Here is a 20,131-nt window from a genome sequence, read left to right on the forward strand (position 1 = left end):
GGCCCCTACAAAGGCTGGTAGCCATCACAGTAAGGAAAGGGTTTCTGGCTCACTTGTTTTAAAGTGGCAAAAGAACAGGAAACTCTTTCAAATGTAGTTCAGTGCCACTTACGTATTTCCTAACATGACTGTCACTACTAGGTTTAATAATCAACTTCTATTTCTATCTTAGTCACTAGTAATATTTCGTAGATAAATCCATATGTCTAACATCAAAGTTTAAGTTTTGTAAAGATGTAGATTATTTTTAAAATCCCACTATCTAGTGCTGCTGTTAAAATCTTCTCATTTTCGGCTGGGCACGGTGGCTCACGCCTGTAATCCCAGCACTTTGGGAGGCCAAGGCGGGCGGATCACGAGGTCAGGAGATCGAGACTATCCTGGTTTACACGGTGAAACCCCGTCTCTACGAAAAACTTCAAAATATTAGCCGGGCACGGTGGTGGGCACCTGTAGTCCCAGCTACTCGGGAGGTTGAGGCAGGAGAATGGCGTGAACCCGGGAGGCGGAGCTTGCAGTGAGCTGAGATCGTGCCACTGCACTCCAGCCTGGGAGACAGAGCGAGACTCCGTCTCAAAAAAAAAAAAAAAATTCTCGTTTTCCAGCCCATGTTCATCTCTCATTTTTTCTGAACTCTAATTACATCAATCAAATGAGCATTTGATTCTCTAATTATTGTACCATCTAGATGAAGAGAGAAACGGGTAAATTTCTTGGGACTGACATTTATCCTTTACCATCCTCTCCACACACACACGTTATGTTTAGCAGAGAGTTAAGCAGAGAGAAGATGCTCAGTAAACACCGGTGGGCAGGTGGGCAGAAGTGAGGGCTGAAGAAGAGCACTCAATCCAGAAAGTACACTGGCCTGCTGGCCTCCCAGACAGGATGTCCTGGTCATTCTCTCATTCATTCTCCCATTCCTTCAGCTAGCACACAGTATCTGCTTTGTGCTGAACCACACATCTGACACTTAACATGCCTCTTATCATTTCATCCTTACAATTTCACCATGTTGTTCAAAGAATTTCACCCATTGCAAAAGATGGCTATTTTACCTCTTCTGTATGCTAAAAGCCATATCTAAGCCCTGTCTGGTTATTTGTTCACTGACTCATTAATTCCTATACCAGTCATCTGCTTGGAATTGGACATTAAAAATTCTAACAACACCCCTAACTGCCAATGTCAACTCCTTTTCATGCCAAGAGTGTGAGCACTTACAAAGGAAAGCCAGAAGAGCAGAAATGCCCTCTGGGCTGGATTCAACACCTTTGCCCTCAGCCTACCCCTTTACTCCTTGTGCTCACTTATGTACACCTCAGCTTCCAGCTACTCAACAGAACTAGCCAAAGCTCGAACATCATCTGCAGGACCTGGTTGATAGTATCTAGTCAACTGTGGACAGCTGCTGGCCAGATAGGTTGACTGGTCCGTTCTCCAGCCTTTCTTTTTTCATCTTGCCCAGTATATTCTTAGATAGTTACAAATGGCCTCACTTTCTAGATAAAATGATAGCGGCCCAGAGAAGTTAAGAGGCTTTCCCAAGGTCACACAGAGCTGGCAGCAGAAGCCAGCCTGACTCCCAGCCAACACACTTTCTACTACCCAGTTCTGCCTCAGAGAGCCAAACATGATTTTGGTTTCTAAGATGGCTGTCACACTTCACTCTTTCTCCCAAGGAACTCAATCTTTGATGAAGAATCTGAAAACCAACACATGGAAAACAAACTGCAAAACTTCCTTACAGTGGAAAACAAGAAATATACATCTTTTACATGACATATCATAGGTCTCTGCAGCCTGCTGAGAGGCAGCACAGTGTAAGGAAAGTGCACAGGCTTTGACGTTGGATCAGCAAGGCTTCAATCCTGCAGGGCAGTTACCCTCTTCAACCCTATCTCCTCATCTGTTAAGTGGATTCAGCTATACTGTTTTGAAGATGAAACAGGAAAATCCATGTGAAGATCCATGTACAGTCCCTGACAAATACTGGTTCCTTTCCCCTTTGCTTTGACAGAAAAACACCATGAGAGGTCCTGGAAATTAGTTCTTCAATGACAACTGCCTTCATTTAAAAAAAAAGAAAAAGAAAAACAACTAGGTCTAAGGAGGCAGCTGAGAATCATAAGATGTGGTGGCGGTTGAGATCATATCTACTGCAAAAACACCCATCGCCGTAGATGTGGTTGTGTGTATATGGGGGTGGGGGATGCAGTGGTGTACAGACAGACATGAGCAGCAGTTTCCTGCTGGCAGTGTGACGCAAAGCACAGGAAATGCCACCTTTTGAGTATGTGATTTTCAAACCATAAAAGACTAAAATTACATATGTGTATGTATGGTTATGTTTCCTTAAAGGTGGGGCAGGGCAGCAAGAGACAAAACACAGGACAGGGGTGGAAGAGAAAGAAATAATCCACCCTAATGTCTCCTTCACTGCTAGTCTGTGAAATGTCTCCACGTGGGAGCTAGGGAAGCAGGCTGTGTAGCAATACATGGTAATAACTGGGTCCAGTACTTATGGCTACAGGTAGTGGAGCAGCATAAAAGACAGTGTGGTAGCAACAGTGATCTGGAACCGTTATCGTCTCAGCTGTACCCCAGAGACACCCCAGTGACTATTTCCTTGGGTACAAGTCCATGTTCTACCATGAACAGACCAAGTGATTTAGGAACTGGATATGTCTCTGTGCAACACTCATTTTTCCTATCCATGAAATCAAGATGGGAGGTAACAAAACCTTTTTTTTAATTAGCTGGATGTGGTAGTACACACGTGTGGTTTTAACTACTTGGGAGACAGGAGGATCACTTGAGCCCAGGAGTTCAAGGCTGCAGTGAGCTATGATTGCCTCACTGTACTCCAGCCTGAGTGACACAGAGAAAATCTTTTTTAAAAAAATTAAAAATAAATAAAGAGATGGGAAGTAACATATAAACTAAATCATCTCCAAAGTATCTTGAATGAGCTTGGTTGTGAACAAGTCAAAGCACTGGATATATTAGGAATGGCAATATTTCCATTTGAATGCCAGATCTCATCTAGAGCCATACTGAAAAAGATTCTAAAGCGATATCTGGTCTTGTGGGCAACAGTGATGTATCCATTAGTGATGTCCTCGTGGCTACGGGAGAGTTATACTCCAAAGTCTATAAAACATTAGTATTTAAAAGAAAATTCTGAATTTTAGTAATAAAGCCTTTCTAATGATGTTTTGATTGGGTTGATGTAATTATATAATGTGTTTCTAAGCTGAATAACACCTAGGAGGACTGGGGCATTGTAAAGTCATGTTAGGGAAACAAAATTGAGATTTTAAATTTGCAACTGATAATCCATTCAATGGATAAAGGTCATTAGATAGTAAATTCCTTGAGAGCTGGGGCCATGTTTTCAATCACCCTAGAATTCTCTTCATATCATTGTCCAGAGCAGTTCCTTGTACTTCACAGGTGCTCAATTAAGTTCTACTACATTAAATAATTAAGAGTTTTAGGAGTAATTTCCTTCTAAGGAATCAGTCTACTAACTAGAATCTCCTGTCCCTGTCCGGAGGTATAGGTAGAGTGGTGTGAATAAAGGAATTAAAATGTACTATCACATATTATGTGCCAGGAAGATTAAAAATTATTTTTAATTTAATTAACAAATAATAATTATATATATTCATGAGGAAACAGTGATGTTTTGATATACATACCATATAGTGATCAGGTCACTGTAATTTTGTATCTTTTACCAAATCTCTCCCTATCTCTCACTTCCTAAAAATTATTTTACTTAATCCTGACTTTAATCTTTCAAATTTAAATGTAGTATTATGATCATGCCCACTCTGAGTTGAGGCTCAGAGAGGTTAAATAACTTGCCCAGTGAAACACAGTTCATTAGTGGTAGGAATGAGATGCAAACGCATGTCAGTTTCATCTCCAGTTCCATGCAGCAGAGTTCTTTACGTCATGATGAAACCCTTGCTGTTCCTTTCTGAAAGAATAACAATGATGAGCAGAATAGAGCAGAGGGAAAAGCACTGGTCCAACAGCTTTTCTCATCATGGCTTTGGCACTGACTTGCTGTGTGGACCTGGGCAAGTCATTTACACTTTCTGGGCTTTAAAATTCTTTTTCTGTAAAATGACTGATATGGAACAACAACAACAACAAAAAAAAACTTTCAGAGTTATTAGGCTATAACTCTGATGGAAGAGGCAAAGACAAACAGCAATGGAATGGAAAAGGCGCTGACAAACAAAAGCCCGTAGAGTAACATTTTCAGAGATCCAGTTCTGGTTCCACCATCCCAGGAGCAGAACAACCTCCAAATCATCCCCACAAGTCCCTTCAGGCCTAAAGCAAAGAGGGGGTCAGGCTATGAGTTGGGCCTTTTTCAAGGTCAACAAGCCATAGGTCTGTCATCTATCTGTGCACTGTCACTGCTCCCCAGCTCCAGGGTCCTGAAACTGCCCATGGTCAAGTCTACATGAGGTGCATGGTGCCTAACTAGAAAGTCTATTGGGAAAGTGATGGTAGGGAGGGTTTGACTCACACCAGGGCTTTCATCAATCCAAACCTTCTTCCTGTCATTTATTCACAAAAGCAAAACACAAAGGCAGCACCAGTGGCAGCTGCTGGGGCACCTTCAGAAACAACAGACAGAAGGAGCGTCTGCAACACTAGGAAGGGACTCACACCATTTTCGCTGAAGTTGTAGATTGGCTGATGCCAGAAGGTACACACTCACAGCCCTTACAAGGCCCAGTTTCAGGCAGAACTTTGCATTTTTTTAGGATATTTTCATCAACCAATGCAAGTGCCCAAGAAACACCTTCACTCTATTCATACAGAATCAGAACTACAGGCAAGACTTAGCAGTTTGGAATCCCAGGTGCCAGGAAAAGATAGAAGGGAGGGAGGGAATGAAAGGAGGCTTTCTCCTTGTAAGCTGACTATCTAGAGGAGGAGAATTGCAGACCATAAATAACACCTCCTGAGCAGAAGGAATCAAAGGTACTCGCACCTCTCCAAAACGCACGGGCCCACATCCTGAGGTGGAAAGAGGGAGTCGGTGCAGTCCCAGCTCTACTGTTTTCTAAGTCCTCTCCCCATCTTTTCTTTTGAGAGGATAAAGGAAATTCCATTTCCGCTTATGCTTAAAGAATCAATGTTTTCTCTATGCTCCCACACCTCCTGCCTTTACTCCTAAATGGGTACAATAGTCCCTGCTTAGACAAATGTCAGGGTAGCTGTGAGGAACATAAGAGGATAACATTCATAATAGGGCCTTATAAACTATGAACGGGTAGAGGATTAATGCTACCGAGAGGCTCTAATGCCTGGGTTAGTGACAATCCTTCATCTCTCCTGGGGACACAGTTCAAGGCACACCATCTGCAAAGAAGGCACAGCAGAGCCCCATCCAGGTGCGTGGAGCATTGCAAGGTACCTTTGAGGAACAGCACGATTCCCCACTACCTACAGCCACTGCTTGTCATCATAGCTCAGTGTCCTACTTCATACCATGACAGCCAGCCCCTTCCTCCATTGCCAGGTCCTAGGATAGCCTGTCTGTCATTGTTTTCTCAGGCAGAGGAAGTGGAGCTAACAAATGAGTACCTAAGACTGGGATTTGATTCTCACTTCTGACACCTACCAGTTGTGTGATATTGGGCAAGTCAACTGACTTGTCTCAAAGTCAACTTCCTCACACATCAAATGGGGTAATTATATCCCACTCCACCCACCAACTGCAAAACAGTATGTGAGCTCATAAAAAATAATGGGCATGTTAAGTCCTTTGCAGTTTGTTAAATACTGTCTATATAGAAGTTATTTTAGTAGTCATGATCAGACATTCTGTAGTGTTTGAAGTGAATTTTAGCATGTTCTTTTATAAATCATCCATGTTAAATCAGTGTTAAAATATGGAAATGGTAAAAATAAAGCCATTATTCATGGTATTGTGTCTCAGGAAGTAAGAACATATCTTATGCTCCTTTCGGATAACTCCTGGGGTGAGAATCATAAAATTAATACTACTAACTTACATTCAGGAAGCCTGTCACTGCCTTCAAAGCCCAAGATTACACAGGCAGTAAATGGCAGGGCCTGGATAAAGTCAAGTTCTTCAGCATTCTGGCCTAGTGCTTGTTCGACAACAAAGGTGAATGAAAGTGGTAGGAATATTGACATGCAACATTTGGGTTCCACCCAACAAGAATAGTGTATCAAACTTGCCACTCCTCTTTATGCGACCCAAGACAAATGAAAAATTGGCTCAGAGAATACTTTCAATTGTGCCATTAAAACCAATTCCAACATTTCTGAAAGCATGCAGAAATGTGAGCTACTTTTCTTTTCAAAATTATAAAAATTTTTTAAAATTCTAATTTGGTTCATGATTCAGTTAAAAAGAAGTAGATCCAGTTTTTTTAAGTGGATAGAAATATACACACACACCCATGAATGTAGATGTATGTGGTTGTATACATTTCATTTTTATCACAGTATTTAATAAGTTAAAGGAATTTAGTTAGGTTTTTAATCAAGACCCTATTTCTGGTAGGAGTCCAGTAGGATAAATTAAGAGGCACCAAGAAGAAAAATGTTTTGTCCAGGAAGTGAACCTAAAATTGGAATCCATAAATTCAGTCTCCGAGTCAGAACTACCACTTACGGTTGAAAAAAAAACCCAGTGTCCTATTTTCGTACAGACTGCCTCTTCCTTCCCTCATGCCCAAGGGCTTCTCTGGCCTCTTACCTGACTCTCTCTTCTTCGGCCCTCTTCAGAGCAGCATCCCGTTGCAAAACCTTCATGATGGCCTCTTGTTCCTCTTCAGTCAGGAAGCTTAAGTCAATCATTTTGAAAAGTGCATGCAAAAATAATAGCAACAAATGTGACTCAAAATTCTCAGGGCTGAATAACTAAGACTGCAACCAGGAAAATTAAAAGACACAAAAATGAAATATCTTGTTCAGTTCTGCAGCAAAAGTCTTATTTTGGCTCAGCAAAAGTTTAGGGCAGCTGATAGCAAGATCCTAAGTGTTCTTTCCCACAAGGAAGTCTTGGTCTGTGGGATAATGTTGAGAAGAGGCTCTCAGAAGGATGCTGTATTCCTTGCCAGACAGGTCGCTTGTTCCTACGGTGGCTCCCAGCATACTCGTTCTCTGGTTCCGTCTTAGACGCAGTTTATTCTCTCTCTGTACCCGTCATCAATTCACAAGGGGGGGCAGCATCGGAGCATCACCTACCTGGGGAATCGTGAGACAGCAAACACCAGACAGTGAGAGGTAGTTCCTATAAGCACTACTCATTACTACAAGATTTTTAAATGGCCATGCGAGATGGTCTCTGAGATCAAGGAAACCTGTTCAGCCGGCTTCCTGAGCAAATGGTAAATGGGTCATGAAACATGCTTCAACCCAGTTCCAGACCGCCAAGATGGAGAACACACAAAAATGCCTGTCAATGTTTAACGATCCACCTGAGTAAAGAATGGTTTCAAAAAGAACTGATTCTCTCTCTGCAAACTCTGGGGATGCTAGGCTAAAAAGTCATGTTGAAGGTCAGTAAGATCAGGGATATGTGATTCCAGTGGTCAGGCAAGAAATTAGAAATAAAAATTTTTAATGCTCACCTCTTTACAAGTAGGAACATTCCACTGTACCATATATGAGCTCCACAGTAAGAGGAGAACTAGTATTAGGTAGAGATAGTGTGCAGAAGAGTGAGATTGTTATTCTTCATCCAGTCCCACTGCTAACCTTTTCTGGGCCTAAAGGAACCTAACAAGCTTGTCTGCCTTCATTTCTCAGGGGAAAAACACCTACCTGTGTATGTATATAAACTGGGGGAAAGGAAGAGGCAAAATTTCAAAACACTTTACCATCCAAAGCGAGGATTTTTCAGTTGCACAATGCACAAGAATCCCATTTTCTTTGAGGCATCTTCAATACATATGTAATGGGAAGGAAGTGAGAACTGAAGAATGACACAGCCCTACAGAAATTCGGACGTGATCTACTCAAGGTTGGGGCACTTTTAACAAGTGCAGTGCTGCATATACACACTAAAAACCTTTAGTAAATTTTAAAGCAGGCCGGGCACAGTGGCTCATGCTTGTAATCCTAGCACTTTGGGAGGCCAAGGCAGATGGATCACCTGAGGTCATTAGGAGTTCAAGACCAGCCTGGCCAACATGGTGAAACCTCGTCTCTACTAAAAAATACAAAAATTAGCTGGGCGTGGTGGCACATGCCTGTAATCCCAGCTACTCAGGAGGCTGAGGCCGGAGAATCGCTTGAACCCAGGAGGCGGAGGTTGCAGTGAGCCAAGATCGCACCACTGCACTCCAGCCTGGGCTACAGAGTGAGACTCCTTATCAAAGTAAATAAATAAAAAAAATAAAATAAAATGTTAAAGCAGCCCCGCTTAAGAATAAAAGAGTATGTACACTAGTGAATAAAATTCATAAAAATTAATTACTTGAAAAAAAGAATTACTGGGAAGTTATCCTTCTACCACTTGCTAGCTATAAGTAATTGGGCAAGTTACCAACCACTGTGAAGCTGTTTTCTCATTTGTACTTGACATTAGGTTGTTCCTCACAGATTGTAAGGATTAAATGGAATAATGAATATAAAAAGAGCACATGTCTTGCATTCTGTACCAAAAATAGCTACTAAAAATATATTCTAGCTTCCTCTCTGAGTTTACACTTTTGTTCCATCCAGCTGAATAAGACTATATTTAGTAATATGTTTCTTTTGTATTATGTCTCTTTCTGATCTCCCCCCATGAAGTTTGGGCTTCATTGACAGGGAATCTAATGACCTTTGTTTTAATTTCCTCTAGCTCTTTGCATACTGCCCACAGTAATTACTCAAATAAATATTAAGACCTTACTTTATTTTATTTTAATTTGCATGTGCTTGCATATGCTACTACCTGCTTGTTCATCTTGAAAACTACTTACCCTTCAAGACAGATCAAAGTTACCACCTCCATGAAGCCTTCCATAACTTCCATACCCCTAGTTAAAGCTGCAGCAGATTCAATGATTATTCCTAACTCTTCACTCCCTCCTTGTAACAGAACTATACTATCATGTTCCCACTACAGTAAGCAAAGAATTCATCCCTACCCTCCTAATGTTGGGCTTGGCCTGTGACTCGCTTTGGCCAATGGAATGTTAGCAAATGTGGTACAAGCATAGGCTGTAAATGTGCTTCTGTGGTTTGACCTGGCTTCTTGTACTCCTGCCACATGCCATGAGAAGAGCTTGTCCCAATTATCCATTGCCTCTTCATCCTGGGTTCCAGAAAGAGATACAAGGACAGACCTGAAAGTGACCCCTCTGAAGCAGGAATCCCCTCTGACCTATAGATATAAAAGAAAAAACTAAATATTTGTTGTTGGAAGCCACTGAGGTTTGGGAGTTGTTATATGACACTCGTGCAGCAGGAACCTGCTAATACAAAATCCTTCTCCTCCAAATACACATCGACTGCTGTGATGATCTACTCTCAGTCTCTCCTACTTGACTGTGAGTCTCTGAATATGAACAAATAAACAAATGAGCAAATGAATAAATGAACCTGATCCAAATATACAATATCACCAGAAGACGGCTATCTCAATTCTTTCCTTTCTTTCATGTGCAGTAACTTCCTTAGATCTCAAAGGCTGGCAAGCAAATAGATTTAGGCCACATTCTGGGACCCAGGTTGCCAATGAGGCCTTACACTGCCATTTGGTTGGTTCAATGTGAGACTTTAAATTCAAGGAGTGGTGGACAGGAAGAAAACAAGAACAAAAAAAAAAACTTAGGTCGTCTAGCAGTGGTAACTGGCAGGGTTGCTGAAATGGGCAACGTTGGCTTCCACACCTTCAAGTAGAATACAAGCTAACTAGTGCTTCTGTGTCAAAGCCTCTAAGGGTTAAAATTTCTCCCTTAAAATAGGCTGTTAGTGAGGCAAAGGGCAATGTTCCCACTTCACAAAGGAGTGAGGGGCTGGAACCCTTTCCTTTTAATTGGGTAGGCAGGAGTCAGTGCCCAGCCAAACTGTAGGAGAGCCCTCAGAGGGCAATCAAGGCTCTTCAGTATGAGGTGCTCACCCAACTCCTAATATTCTGGACGACGTCCAGCATGGGAGCTAATGGAACGTTTCCCTCACTCACTTGACAAAGATTTATTGAGGGCCTGGCACTATTCTAAGCACTGGAGGTGCAGCAAGGGAACAAGATAGAAAAACTTCCCGCCTTTGTGGAGTTCATATGCCAATGGATGGAAACGACGATCAAACTAAATAATAAAAATATAATAAGTTATTGAATACCAAATAAATTATAACACATTGGAAGGCGATGAGAACTATGGAGGAAAACAAAAAAGGGAAGGGAGGGCCGGGCGCAGTGGCTCAAGCCTGTAATCCCAGCACTTTGGGAGGCCGAGACGGGTGGATCACAAGGTCAGAAGATCGAGACCATCCTGGCTAACACGGTGAAACCCCGTCTCTACTAAAAAATACAAAAAACTAGCCGGGCGAGGTGGCGGGCGCCTGTAGTCCCAGCTACTCCGGAGGCTGAGGCAGGAGAATGGCGTGAACCTGGGAGGCGGAGCTTGCAGTGAGCTGAGATCCCGCCACTGCACTCCAGCCTGGGCCACGGAGTGAGAATCCGTCTCAAAAAAAAAAAAGGGAAGGGAGGAGAGTAATAATTCAGGGAGAGTTGGAATTGTAAAGAGTGGTTAGAGTAGGCCTCATTGAGAAGGTGATATTTGAACAGAAATGTGACAGCAATGAGGAAACAAGCCATGCAGATATCCCAGGGTCCTGCGGTGGGAGATATCTGGCACATTCAAGAAATGGCAAGGCGGTCAGCGCTGGTACACCAGAGTGCCCCAGGAGAGCAAGAGGAGAGGAGGCCGGAAAGGACACAGGTCAGACTGTATTAGGCCTTGGGAGGACACTAAGACTTCTGGCTTTTATTCTGAGATGAAGCAGCATTAAGGAAAGCCAGATAAAAAGGCAGCAAACATTTACTTGCTCCCTTTTACACGTGTGGCGCTGTACATACATCTCATGGAATCCTCACAAAGACACTCTGAGGTAGGTCTTATTTATTGAGACAGGGTCTGGCTCTGTTGCCCAGGCTGTAGTAAAGTGACACAATCTCAGCTCACTGCAACTTCCACCTCCTGGGTTTAAGCAATTCTCATGCCTCAGCCTCTGAAGTAGCTGGAATTACAGGCACCCACCACCATGCCCACTTAATTTTTGTATTTTTGGTAGAGTTGCAGCTTTGCCACATTGTCCAGGCTGGTCTTGAACTCCTGGCTTCAAGTGATCTGCCGGCCTCGGCCTCTCAAAGTGTTGGGATTACAGGCGTGAGCCACCGCACCCAGCCCAAGGTAGGTCTTATCTGTGTTTTTCACACGAGGAGAGTGAGGCTGAGGGGGGCATTCGCCACCAAGCTTATGTCTGACTGGCATTTGCTGATGGTTGTGTCAGAATAAGCCAACCCAACATTGACATCTCATTTAATTCTCCTCTCCACACAGATTCCTCCAATCAGCGAGGCAGAACAAAACCCCTCTCTCTGTGGACCCTCATTCTCTGCTTAAGCATAAGGGACTCACCAGCCTAGGGCTGGCAGTCAGAATGGGGGCAACCTCAACGCTAAATTGTGAGGGATGAATTTTGGCCACTACAGTGTCTTGCATTCTCACCAGAGCCTCACAATAACCTCAGTAAGAAAGGGAGGGTAGGAGTGAATACACCCATTGTTCACAAATATTACTGATGTGTTCACAGGAGGAGCTCCTGCGGCAAGTTTTCCTTGGGTTCAGCCTCTCCTACCCATCCTCCATTCAGCATGATGCTGAGTCATTTTTCTAAAACCCAGTTCTGACCAAGCCACATACTCAGGCTTAAAATCCTTCACCAACTTCCCACTGACCATTGACTAAAACTCAAAATCCTTAAGTGGTCTGTAGGACTCTCCATGAACTACCACCTGCTTTACTCTCCAAGCTCTTTTCCTTAGGCTCCAGCCATTGTGAAATTTTCCAGTTCTTCTTGCCTTCAGGCTTTTGTATGTGCTGTTCCTTTATCCTGGAACACCATTTCCCTGTTAATACCTGTTAGGTCTCAAGTTACATGTCACTTACTGCACAAAAGTCTTCCCTAACCCCTCCAAGCCCCTCCTATGTGCTCAATTAGAACCTGACTTCATCAGTCACAGTACTCATCACACAGTCTCAAATCGCTACCTACTCATGTTTGTCTCTTGCCAGTTTATGAGCAAGGTCTGTGTCTCCCAGTGATTTGTATCCCCAGTTCTTGCCACTGTCTTGCCTCTACTAGGCACTCAAGGATTCATGGAAAAAAAAAAAAAATGATGAAAACAGGTGGAAGGTGATTGAGCTTCCATTTCCCCCGAACATGAACATAGCTCTAGGGTCCATAAATGAAAAACTAGGTCCATATTATTCAATGTGTTCCAGCTCTAGATCTTTCACATCATTCTGTGGTTTGACTAAGTTGAATGACTTCTCTAAGTCTTGATTATCTCATGCATATGATGGGTATATTCTCTTCCTTGTGGAGATTACTGTGAGGCTCTGGTGAGAATTCAGGACACTGCAGAGGACAAAGAAGGATAAGGAGCAGCAGTAGAAACAGCAGCACAAAGAGAAATTGGAGGACTCCAAATGTGGACTGTGCTTAATTCATATTTTCCATGTGTCAGCCTTGCCATGCCACATCTATGAATGCCAATACTCTTCTTGTCAATTGTCCAAAAGTTAAGCTGGAGAGAAAAACTAAGGCCCCAAATAGTTGTGCTTGCCTTTGATGGCAACAAAGAGTGGATCTGGGCTTCTGACCCTAATTCCAATTAAAATTCGAATCTCAGGTTAAAGTCTAATTAACAACAAAATTTCCTTCCCAGCAGGCTCTGCTGCAAGGAGGGGCCCAGATAGCACAGAGAGCATCTTCTCCTTTCCCAGACACGGTTGTTGTACCAAAGCCTATACAGATCACCCAGGGAAGGAGTGTAAAACTTACATAAGTGGTGACTCTCACATGATGAGGATTTCGGAAGAGAGGCAAATTGTTCTGACAGTCCCATGACATCAAGAATGAAGGCTTCAAAAAAAAAAAAAAAAAATCTGGGCAGCAACAGAAGAGCAGTAACAAATATGCTTGAGTTGGGGAGAATGCCACCAGACAAAAAGGCCCTGATCAACAGGAAGGCTCATCTCACCGGAACACTTACAAAACCATCGTGCATAAAACTAAATACTTTGTAAACTTCCTAGGATCACAGCAGCATCAAAGGATGGATGGAAGGAGAAGCCAAAGATGGAACAAATTGAATGTGACAATCAGAGAGTCTTTGCTCACCTACCTCTCAGCAGAAAGATTTCCCTCCAGTGTACCAGCCCAGTGATCATCAGATCACACCGCCAGGACATCCATGCCCAAAGCTGCTAACTGCACAGCTTTGCAGGGCTGCTCTGCTTCTCAGGCTCACGTGGTTGGACTTGCCCCTAAGTTCTTCCCATTGGCTCCATTTTACCCTGCCCTCCTGAACCACATTTAATTTATTCTCCCTTGCGCATAATAGTTTACAAAAAAGATGTCATGCTCTCCCCACCTCTTCTTAGTTGAGGGGAAGAAAAACTTCGTTGTTCCCTCAACTGTTCCTCACATGTTTTCTAAGCTTCTCATGATCTTGGTCATTTCTCTCCAGACTGAAAAAATGAGCAGGTGGTGCTAAGCCCTTTACACATATTTCAGTTTAACCACTCTGACCATGCAGGTAGGTATTCTCCACACCCCATGGATGAGAACACTGGGGCTCAAGTTAAATAACTTGACTAAGGCCACTCAACCAGAATGTGATTTGAACCCAAGGCTTAAGATTCTGAAGCCACTATTTTTCATCTTTCACTGCATCACTAGTCCCCTATTTCTCAGAGAGATCACACAGCTGGTTAGGGGCAAAGATGAGACTAGAACCCAAGTTTCCTGATTCCTAGACAGTTCTCTTTTCACCCTGCTGTTCCTCCCTCTGTACATTTGACTTTGTCATTTCTCATGGGCAACATGCATCAGCCCTCAAGGCATGGCATGCTCTTCTAAGGACGACAACTTGCTAGGAATTAGAAAATGATCAGGCCCTTTGGGTTTGATTTATGGATAGACATGGAAAAGAGGACAAGCATGAGATAGAGGGGGAAAAAGGCATCTGTGTCACCATGCAGGTATTTATACACGCCTACTAGCCTCTTAGAATGGTATCAATCCCTCGAACCAGAAACTATTACTAAAAGAACCTACATTTTATATGCTTAAGCCCAATCAAAATGTTTTGTAATATGCGTACACAGAAATGTGTTTATATGAAAAGCAGACTTTGTCCACGCACAATTGGGTAACAATGCTACATGAATATTTTGTTTCTGTATAGTCAGAGCCTTCAGTGCTCTATTTTTAAAAAAACACATAAATTATTCAGTGTAATGTGTTGCTTAAATGGGGCTTCTTGAGAGGAAGGCATTGTCTTGTGACTGGTTCAAGGTAGCCTCTTAAAAAATAATAGCTGAATGAACAAATAAAATGAACTTCTTTATAAAGAAGTGAACAAATGAAAGGATATAGATAGAATAAGAAAGGATAAGCTATCCAATAGGTTGTCTTTTTTTTTTTTTTTTTTTTTTTTTTGAGATGGAGTCTCACCCTCTCACCCAGGTGGGAGTGCAATGAGTGCAATGGTGTGATCTCTGCTCACTGCAACTTCCGCCTCCCAGGTTCAAATGATTTTCCTGCCTCAGTCTCCCGAGTAGCTGGGATTATAGGCACCTGCCACCATGCCAAGCTAATTTTTGTATGTTTAGCAGAGACGGGGTTTCACCACGTTGCCCAGGCTGGTCTCAAACTCCTGACCTTGTGAACTGCCCGCCTCAGCCTCCCAAAGTGCTGGGATTACAGGTGTGAGCCACCGTGCCTGGCACTTGCCTTTTTTTATAGAGCAACTGAAAATTAAAAACGGACAGTCATCTCAAAATACAAAGCTTTCACTTTTGTGAAGATTCTTCCAAAGATGGAAGCCATTTTTCTACTTCATCCATCTCCTCCAGGTCCAGGCTGAGTAGCAGACAGCTAGTATCTTCTGGAAACTGGCTTGGTGGTCTCAAATTATGAATGAAGAGGGAAAGATGAGTAGAAAGACTACCTTATCTGACAATTCCCCCTGCTCCTTAATCTCATATTCAAACCTAACAATAATATCCCTGGATTTCTGAAAAGCTCATTTTCTGCAATTGCTAGGCCACAGGTTTAAACTTACAATACCCACAGGAATAAAATACGCTAACCAAGCCCCAACCAAGGGCAAGATAATGGGCTGTGTGAGGAGACAGCATCACACACAACTAACCATAATACAAGTATGTCAGCTACAGATAAAGGAGGCACACACCAAGTGTCAGGTAGGCCACAGAGATTTAAGGAGATAAAATGAGGGGAACCTTGAATGCTGCATTAGAGAAGGAGGTGGGCATTCTGGGCAAGAGCACTGGACCCTGAAACCATAAAGGTGTTCAAAAAGAAGGCTGGTAACTGGAGTACAGGGTGTAAATGGGGCAAGTGACCAAGGTTGGACCCCAAGAGGCCTTAAGTGTCAAGGGGGGGAATTTGAACCTGAATTTTTCATTCTTGCCAGTCTTGATAAATGTGCTAGAACCACCCTTTTAATCTATATTTTCTTGATCAGGATTCTAAGAAACAAAAACAGTCAAGAAAGAAAGGATCTGAGGAAATGGGCCGCTGAAAGTTCATTTTAAACTTCATACCTGGGCTGAAAATTCAAATCATATGTAGAAGAGAGATGGCAGTCTACAAAAGGGGTGACTTATCTTTAATAACATATCACGAAGGACTTTAAGCCACATAGAAAAGAGTTCTGATATTGCAGGGAGTTGCTGCAAAAGCCACCATATCCATGGGCTTTTATTAACTACACAGCTTGTGAAGCACCAAGAGGCTTGCCTAAGTTCAAAATACCAGAGAGAAACCTTTCTCCTTGGAATAGCAGCATCCACCCCAGTCCCAGATCTCATTCTGGAAGAGGGTAATTTGTATGCACCAAAAGTGCTGATAATGTATGCAGTCCCCTCCCTCAGAGAGTTTAGATTCTGGAAAGGAGGGCACATACCGAACAAGCCCAAGAAGTCCCACAGAGCAGAAGGGCAGTGGGCTATAACTTTTAAGCAGAGGATTTAATGTACTCTTGGGGAGCCAGGCTTCTTTGAAGAGAAGTACGATCTCTGTCAACAGCACACTCTATAGTGACATCTAAATTGGGAGTGCCATCACTTTCATTATATTCATGATTGCCTCAACAGCCAGCAGTATTCAAATCTGGCTGATCAGCAGCAGATTCCCAGACATTGCTCAAGGCTTACTGAACCAAACTCTTTAGAGCTGATGTTCAGGAATCTGCATTTTCTAAAACGTTCCCACATGATGTGTATGCTTGGCCAACTTTGGGAATCACAATTATAAAGGATTCCCAATACGTCAGAAATGGCTGATGACTGGATGGAGCACAGCAATTAGTCAAAGTTAAACGGGCACATTTGTATATCAATTGTTTTCAGCTGTTACAAGAGAAAACACATGAAATAAATTAACAGTCAAATCATAGAGTCATAACCAATTCTTTGTGTGGATGAGGAATCTGTGATGAAAAAGGTCATAGAGCAAATGCTTAAGGTCACACAACTGCCTAACGCTGGAGCTAGGACATGCAGAGATCTCCTTTACCCTCTAGGACATATACAATTTCAACATAAATAAGGATTTGCAAACTGGCTAGTAAATGGTTTGGGCTGCATTTCACAGCACCCCTGAAAGCCAAACACTGATAACAGCCCAAATTACAGATGAATACCAGATTTAATTATTTTCTAGGTTTCAAATTCAAAGGAAAGGAGTGGAAGAACTTGCTGATTTATTAACTAGGCTGGAATTAAACTCAGGATCATAAAGTTAACTGAACTGTAGCTATCACCAGCTCAGACTTTAAAAGGACCACAGAAAGGCTCAAAGTGAGAAAGCCTCACTTTTGGTACAATCATGTACATTCCTAACCAGACTGGGAATGAGGGACTCTCCCCAAATGTACTAACTCGGGGGTTACAAAAACTGGCTGTACATTAGCATCATCTGAAAAGATTTTTCTAAAAACACCAATGCCCAGGTCTCTTCATCCTCCCTCTCCCCACAACAATTCTTATTTAAATGGCCTGGGGTGAGACTCCCACCTAGGATATTTTTCAGAATGGTGCCTAGATGATTGTAATAGGCAGCCAGAATTAAAACAATTTAACCAGTTCTCTCCCACTTCTAGCTTCTGCTCAAATCCAGGACCTATAAGTGAAGCAAGCAAGGCACCCAGAGCACAAAACATAAAGAGGCAAGGTCACGTGAGCTCAGCACTCTGCACCTGCAGCACTCTGAGAATGAGTGTCTCCTTAAGAGTAAGACACCCAGGGCACATAATTAAAAAGACACTCACGTCAGGGAGCATCAGCACTTGCATGACCTTGTCTCCAAAGACTTTGTGCTCTAGGCACTTTACCTGCCTCACCCTAGTCCCAGACCTGCTCAATTCCATCTGGTCAGGCCAAATTACCCCATTAAAGATGCATCAAGCCCCTACTGTGTGCAAGATCTTTCTCAATCCTCTCCATCCTCTAAAGAGACACTGATTTTGAAACTGATACAGGTAAATAATGTCTGCCATATTCATTTTCTATACCCTCAGTAGAAGTAGTGTTGTCATATAGTAGAATGCACTTGTAGCTTTGGAGTCAAAAGATAATTGGAAGTGGATGAATCTATTAGTTCTTCGGCAGTTTCCCTAATGACTCTCATTTGTTTCTTCATCTATTCAACATGGGCAGCAAAACAGATCTACCTTACAGGGTTAGCATGAGGATGACATTATATTGTAAGTAAAATGGCCTGGGACACAATAAGTGCTCCATAAACACCTAATGACAATAAATAAATCCCCAACATTTCACTAACTCAATCACCTTTCCATGCCATTATAAGGTTGGAGTATTACTGCTGCTACCTTTTCTATTTACCTCACTAGACTGTTTCCTATCCTCTAACCTCCCACACCATTTTAAGAATGAGTCAAATTCTTGGTTTCTGCAAGCACACACACTCCCACCCTCCACTGCAGAGACCTTTGAGGAGAGTTTTTTAAATCTTCTAAATTTGAGATGGGGTATTGGTAGGAGAAAAGTTGGGTGAAAGGATCTCATTCTTCAAACACAAGAATTCCCTTAAATTTTTCCATCTTAGTCCTGGACCCCAACTTCAGAGAATCAAAAGCCAAGAGTTTGATATCTTGGTCTCTGGTTCTGCAGTAACAGCCCTCCTCTAGCTTCCTCCAGCAGTAGGCAGAAAGGCTTTGGTATCCTGTGTCTCTAGCACATAGCAGGGTACCTGGCATACAGCAAGTGCCTCATTTATTGAGTAAATGAAGAAGAGGAAAAAAGATCAGAAAGAAAAAAAGCAAAACAATTCAATGGAATATAGAAAAGGCCAAAAAAAGGGCTGTACAAAAAAGTTTGACAAGTCATCTTCCATAAATATATTAATTCTATGATAGGCAGAATAACGGTCCTCCAAAGATGTCCACATCCTAATCCCTGGAACCTGAAGATATGCTGCATTACATGGTAAAAGAAACTTTGTAGATATCATTGTTAAGAATCTTGTGGGGAGATTATCCTAGATTATCTAATGAGGCCCAATATAATCACAAGGTCCTTATAAGAAGGAATTAGGATAGTCAGAAGGAGACAGACGAGATATGAGGATGAAAATGTTGGAGTGATGTGTTTTGAAGATGGAGGAAGGCGCCATGAGCCAAGGAATGCAGGCAGCCTTAGCAGCTGGAAAAGGCAAGGAAACAGATCCTCCCCTAGAGCCTCCTGAAGGAACCCAGCTCTGTTGATCTCTTGATTTTAGCCTGTAAGATCCATTTCAGACTTCTGACTTCTAGAACTGTATGTTTGTGTTGTCTTAAGCCCCTAAGTTCATCACAGCAGTAATAGAAAATTAATACACAGTCTGAGGACACAGTGTTACTTACTCATCTCTGAGTCCATCTCTGAGTTGTGCCAGACCCCTATTGACTCCAACAAGGATGGCACCCAGTTTAAGAGGCTGAAGAAGAGACCCAAAGCCTGCAAATGAAACATGAGGTTTTATCAGGGGCTTATATGCAGGGGAGAGAGTCCAGTGGCAGCAGGCTGGACAGAATAACCACACAGGCCCATGGTGGTAGGCTGGGCAGGAGAACCACAACCACTTGCAAAAACACACAGTTTATATAGCATTTTCACTTAGCACCCTTCCCCTAACAACCTCCACCTGGCAACCATCATTTAACCCAAAAGAAAGGACCTCATTTCACAGGACAGTTGGGGACTCAGACATTCCTCATAGATAAGGAATAGATCTCCAGGTTGGCCATTCCCAGATTCATTAGCTCAGAACTCTGAACACACATTCAGGTAAATCTGCCATACAGTCATGCGCAGGGTGTGCTCCATCTTTACACACTTCAGAGAGCAGGGGAGAAGCACACTGGATCTCTTTGTGATCATCAGTGTTCAATACAATTCTTAAAATGGAAACTTGGCAAGACTCACTGTCTTTGGTTAATGAATGTAAATGAATGTAAACAACTATTCATCCCAACCAACAGTAATAAAGTAATAATTAGTATTTCTTTCACTAGCATAAGTTACATACTGTTAGTTAAATGTCACTGAGTTCTAGCTCAGACAACTGTTGTTTCAGAGCTTGGGGGGCAAAGCTCACGTTTATTCCATCCTGTTTAGACACCCCATGCTGTGGATTCTCCTTCATTCTTTGGTTGTGTATGCAACAGAATTCCCTTGCTTTCAAGGCATTCCTTGAACCACTTTTATGCTATAGGAGAAACTGGCCCTTTTCCCTCAGTCTAGTTGGCAGTTTGATGAAGGAAAAAGAATGTAAGATTAAAAGTCACAAGATCTGGTTTGAAATCTAATAA

General features: G+C 42.5%; 1 protein-coding gene across 48 annotated transcripts in view; it reads right to left on the reverse strand.

Moving 5' to 3' along the window:
- SYTL2 (synaptotagmin like 2) overlaps nucleotides 1-20,131 on the reverse strand; it is a 121,104-nt gene that overhangs the window by 56,557 nt on the left and 44,416 nt on the right. For 36 of the 48 annotated variants that reach the window (XR_012423585.1, XR_012423584.1, XR_012423583.1 and 33 more), the window contains exon 2: nucleotides 6,761-7,251. Coding sequence is in view for 31 of the 48 variants with exons in the window: in XM_045370146.3 (XP_045226081.1) it covers nucleotides 6,761-6,861 (101 nt within the window). In the remaining 17 variants the exon portion in view is untranslated. Of the gene's footprint in view, nucleotides 1-6,760; nucleotides 7,252-19,183; nucleotides 19,278-20,131 lie in introns of all 48 variants that reach the window. The other 12 variants (XM_074014985.1, XM_074014982.1, XM_074014976.1 and 9 more) reach the window with 1 other exon arrangement.

The sequence above is a fragment of the Macaca fascicularis genome, chromosome 14 (genome assembly GCF_037993035.2).
Source record: "Macaca fascicularis isolate 582-1 chromosome 14, T2T-MFA8v1.1".
NCBI lineage: Eukaryota > Metazoa > Chordata > Mammalia > Primates > Cercopithecidae > Macaca > Macaca fascicularis.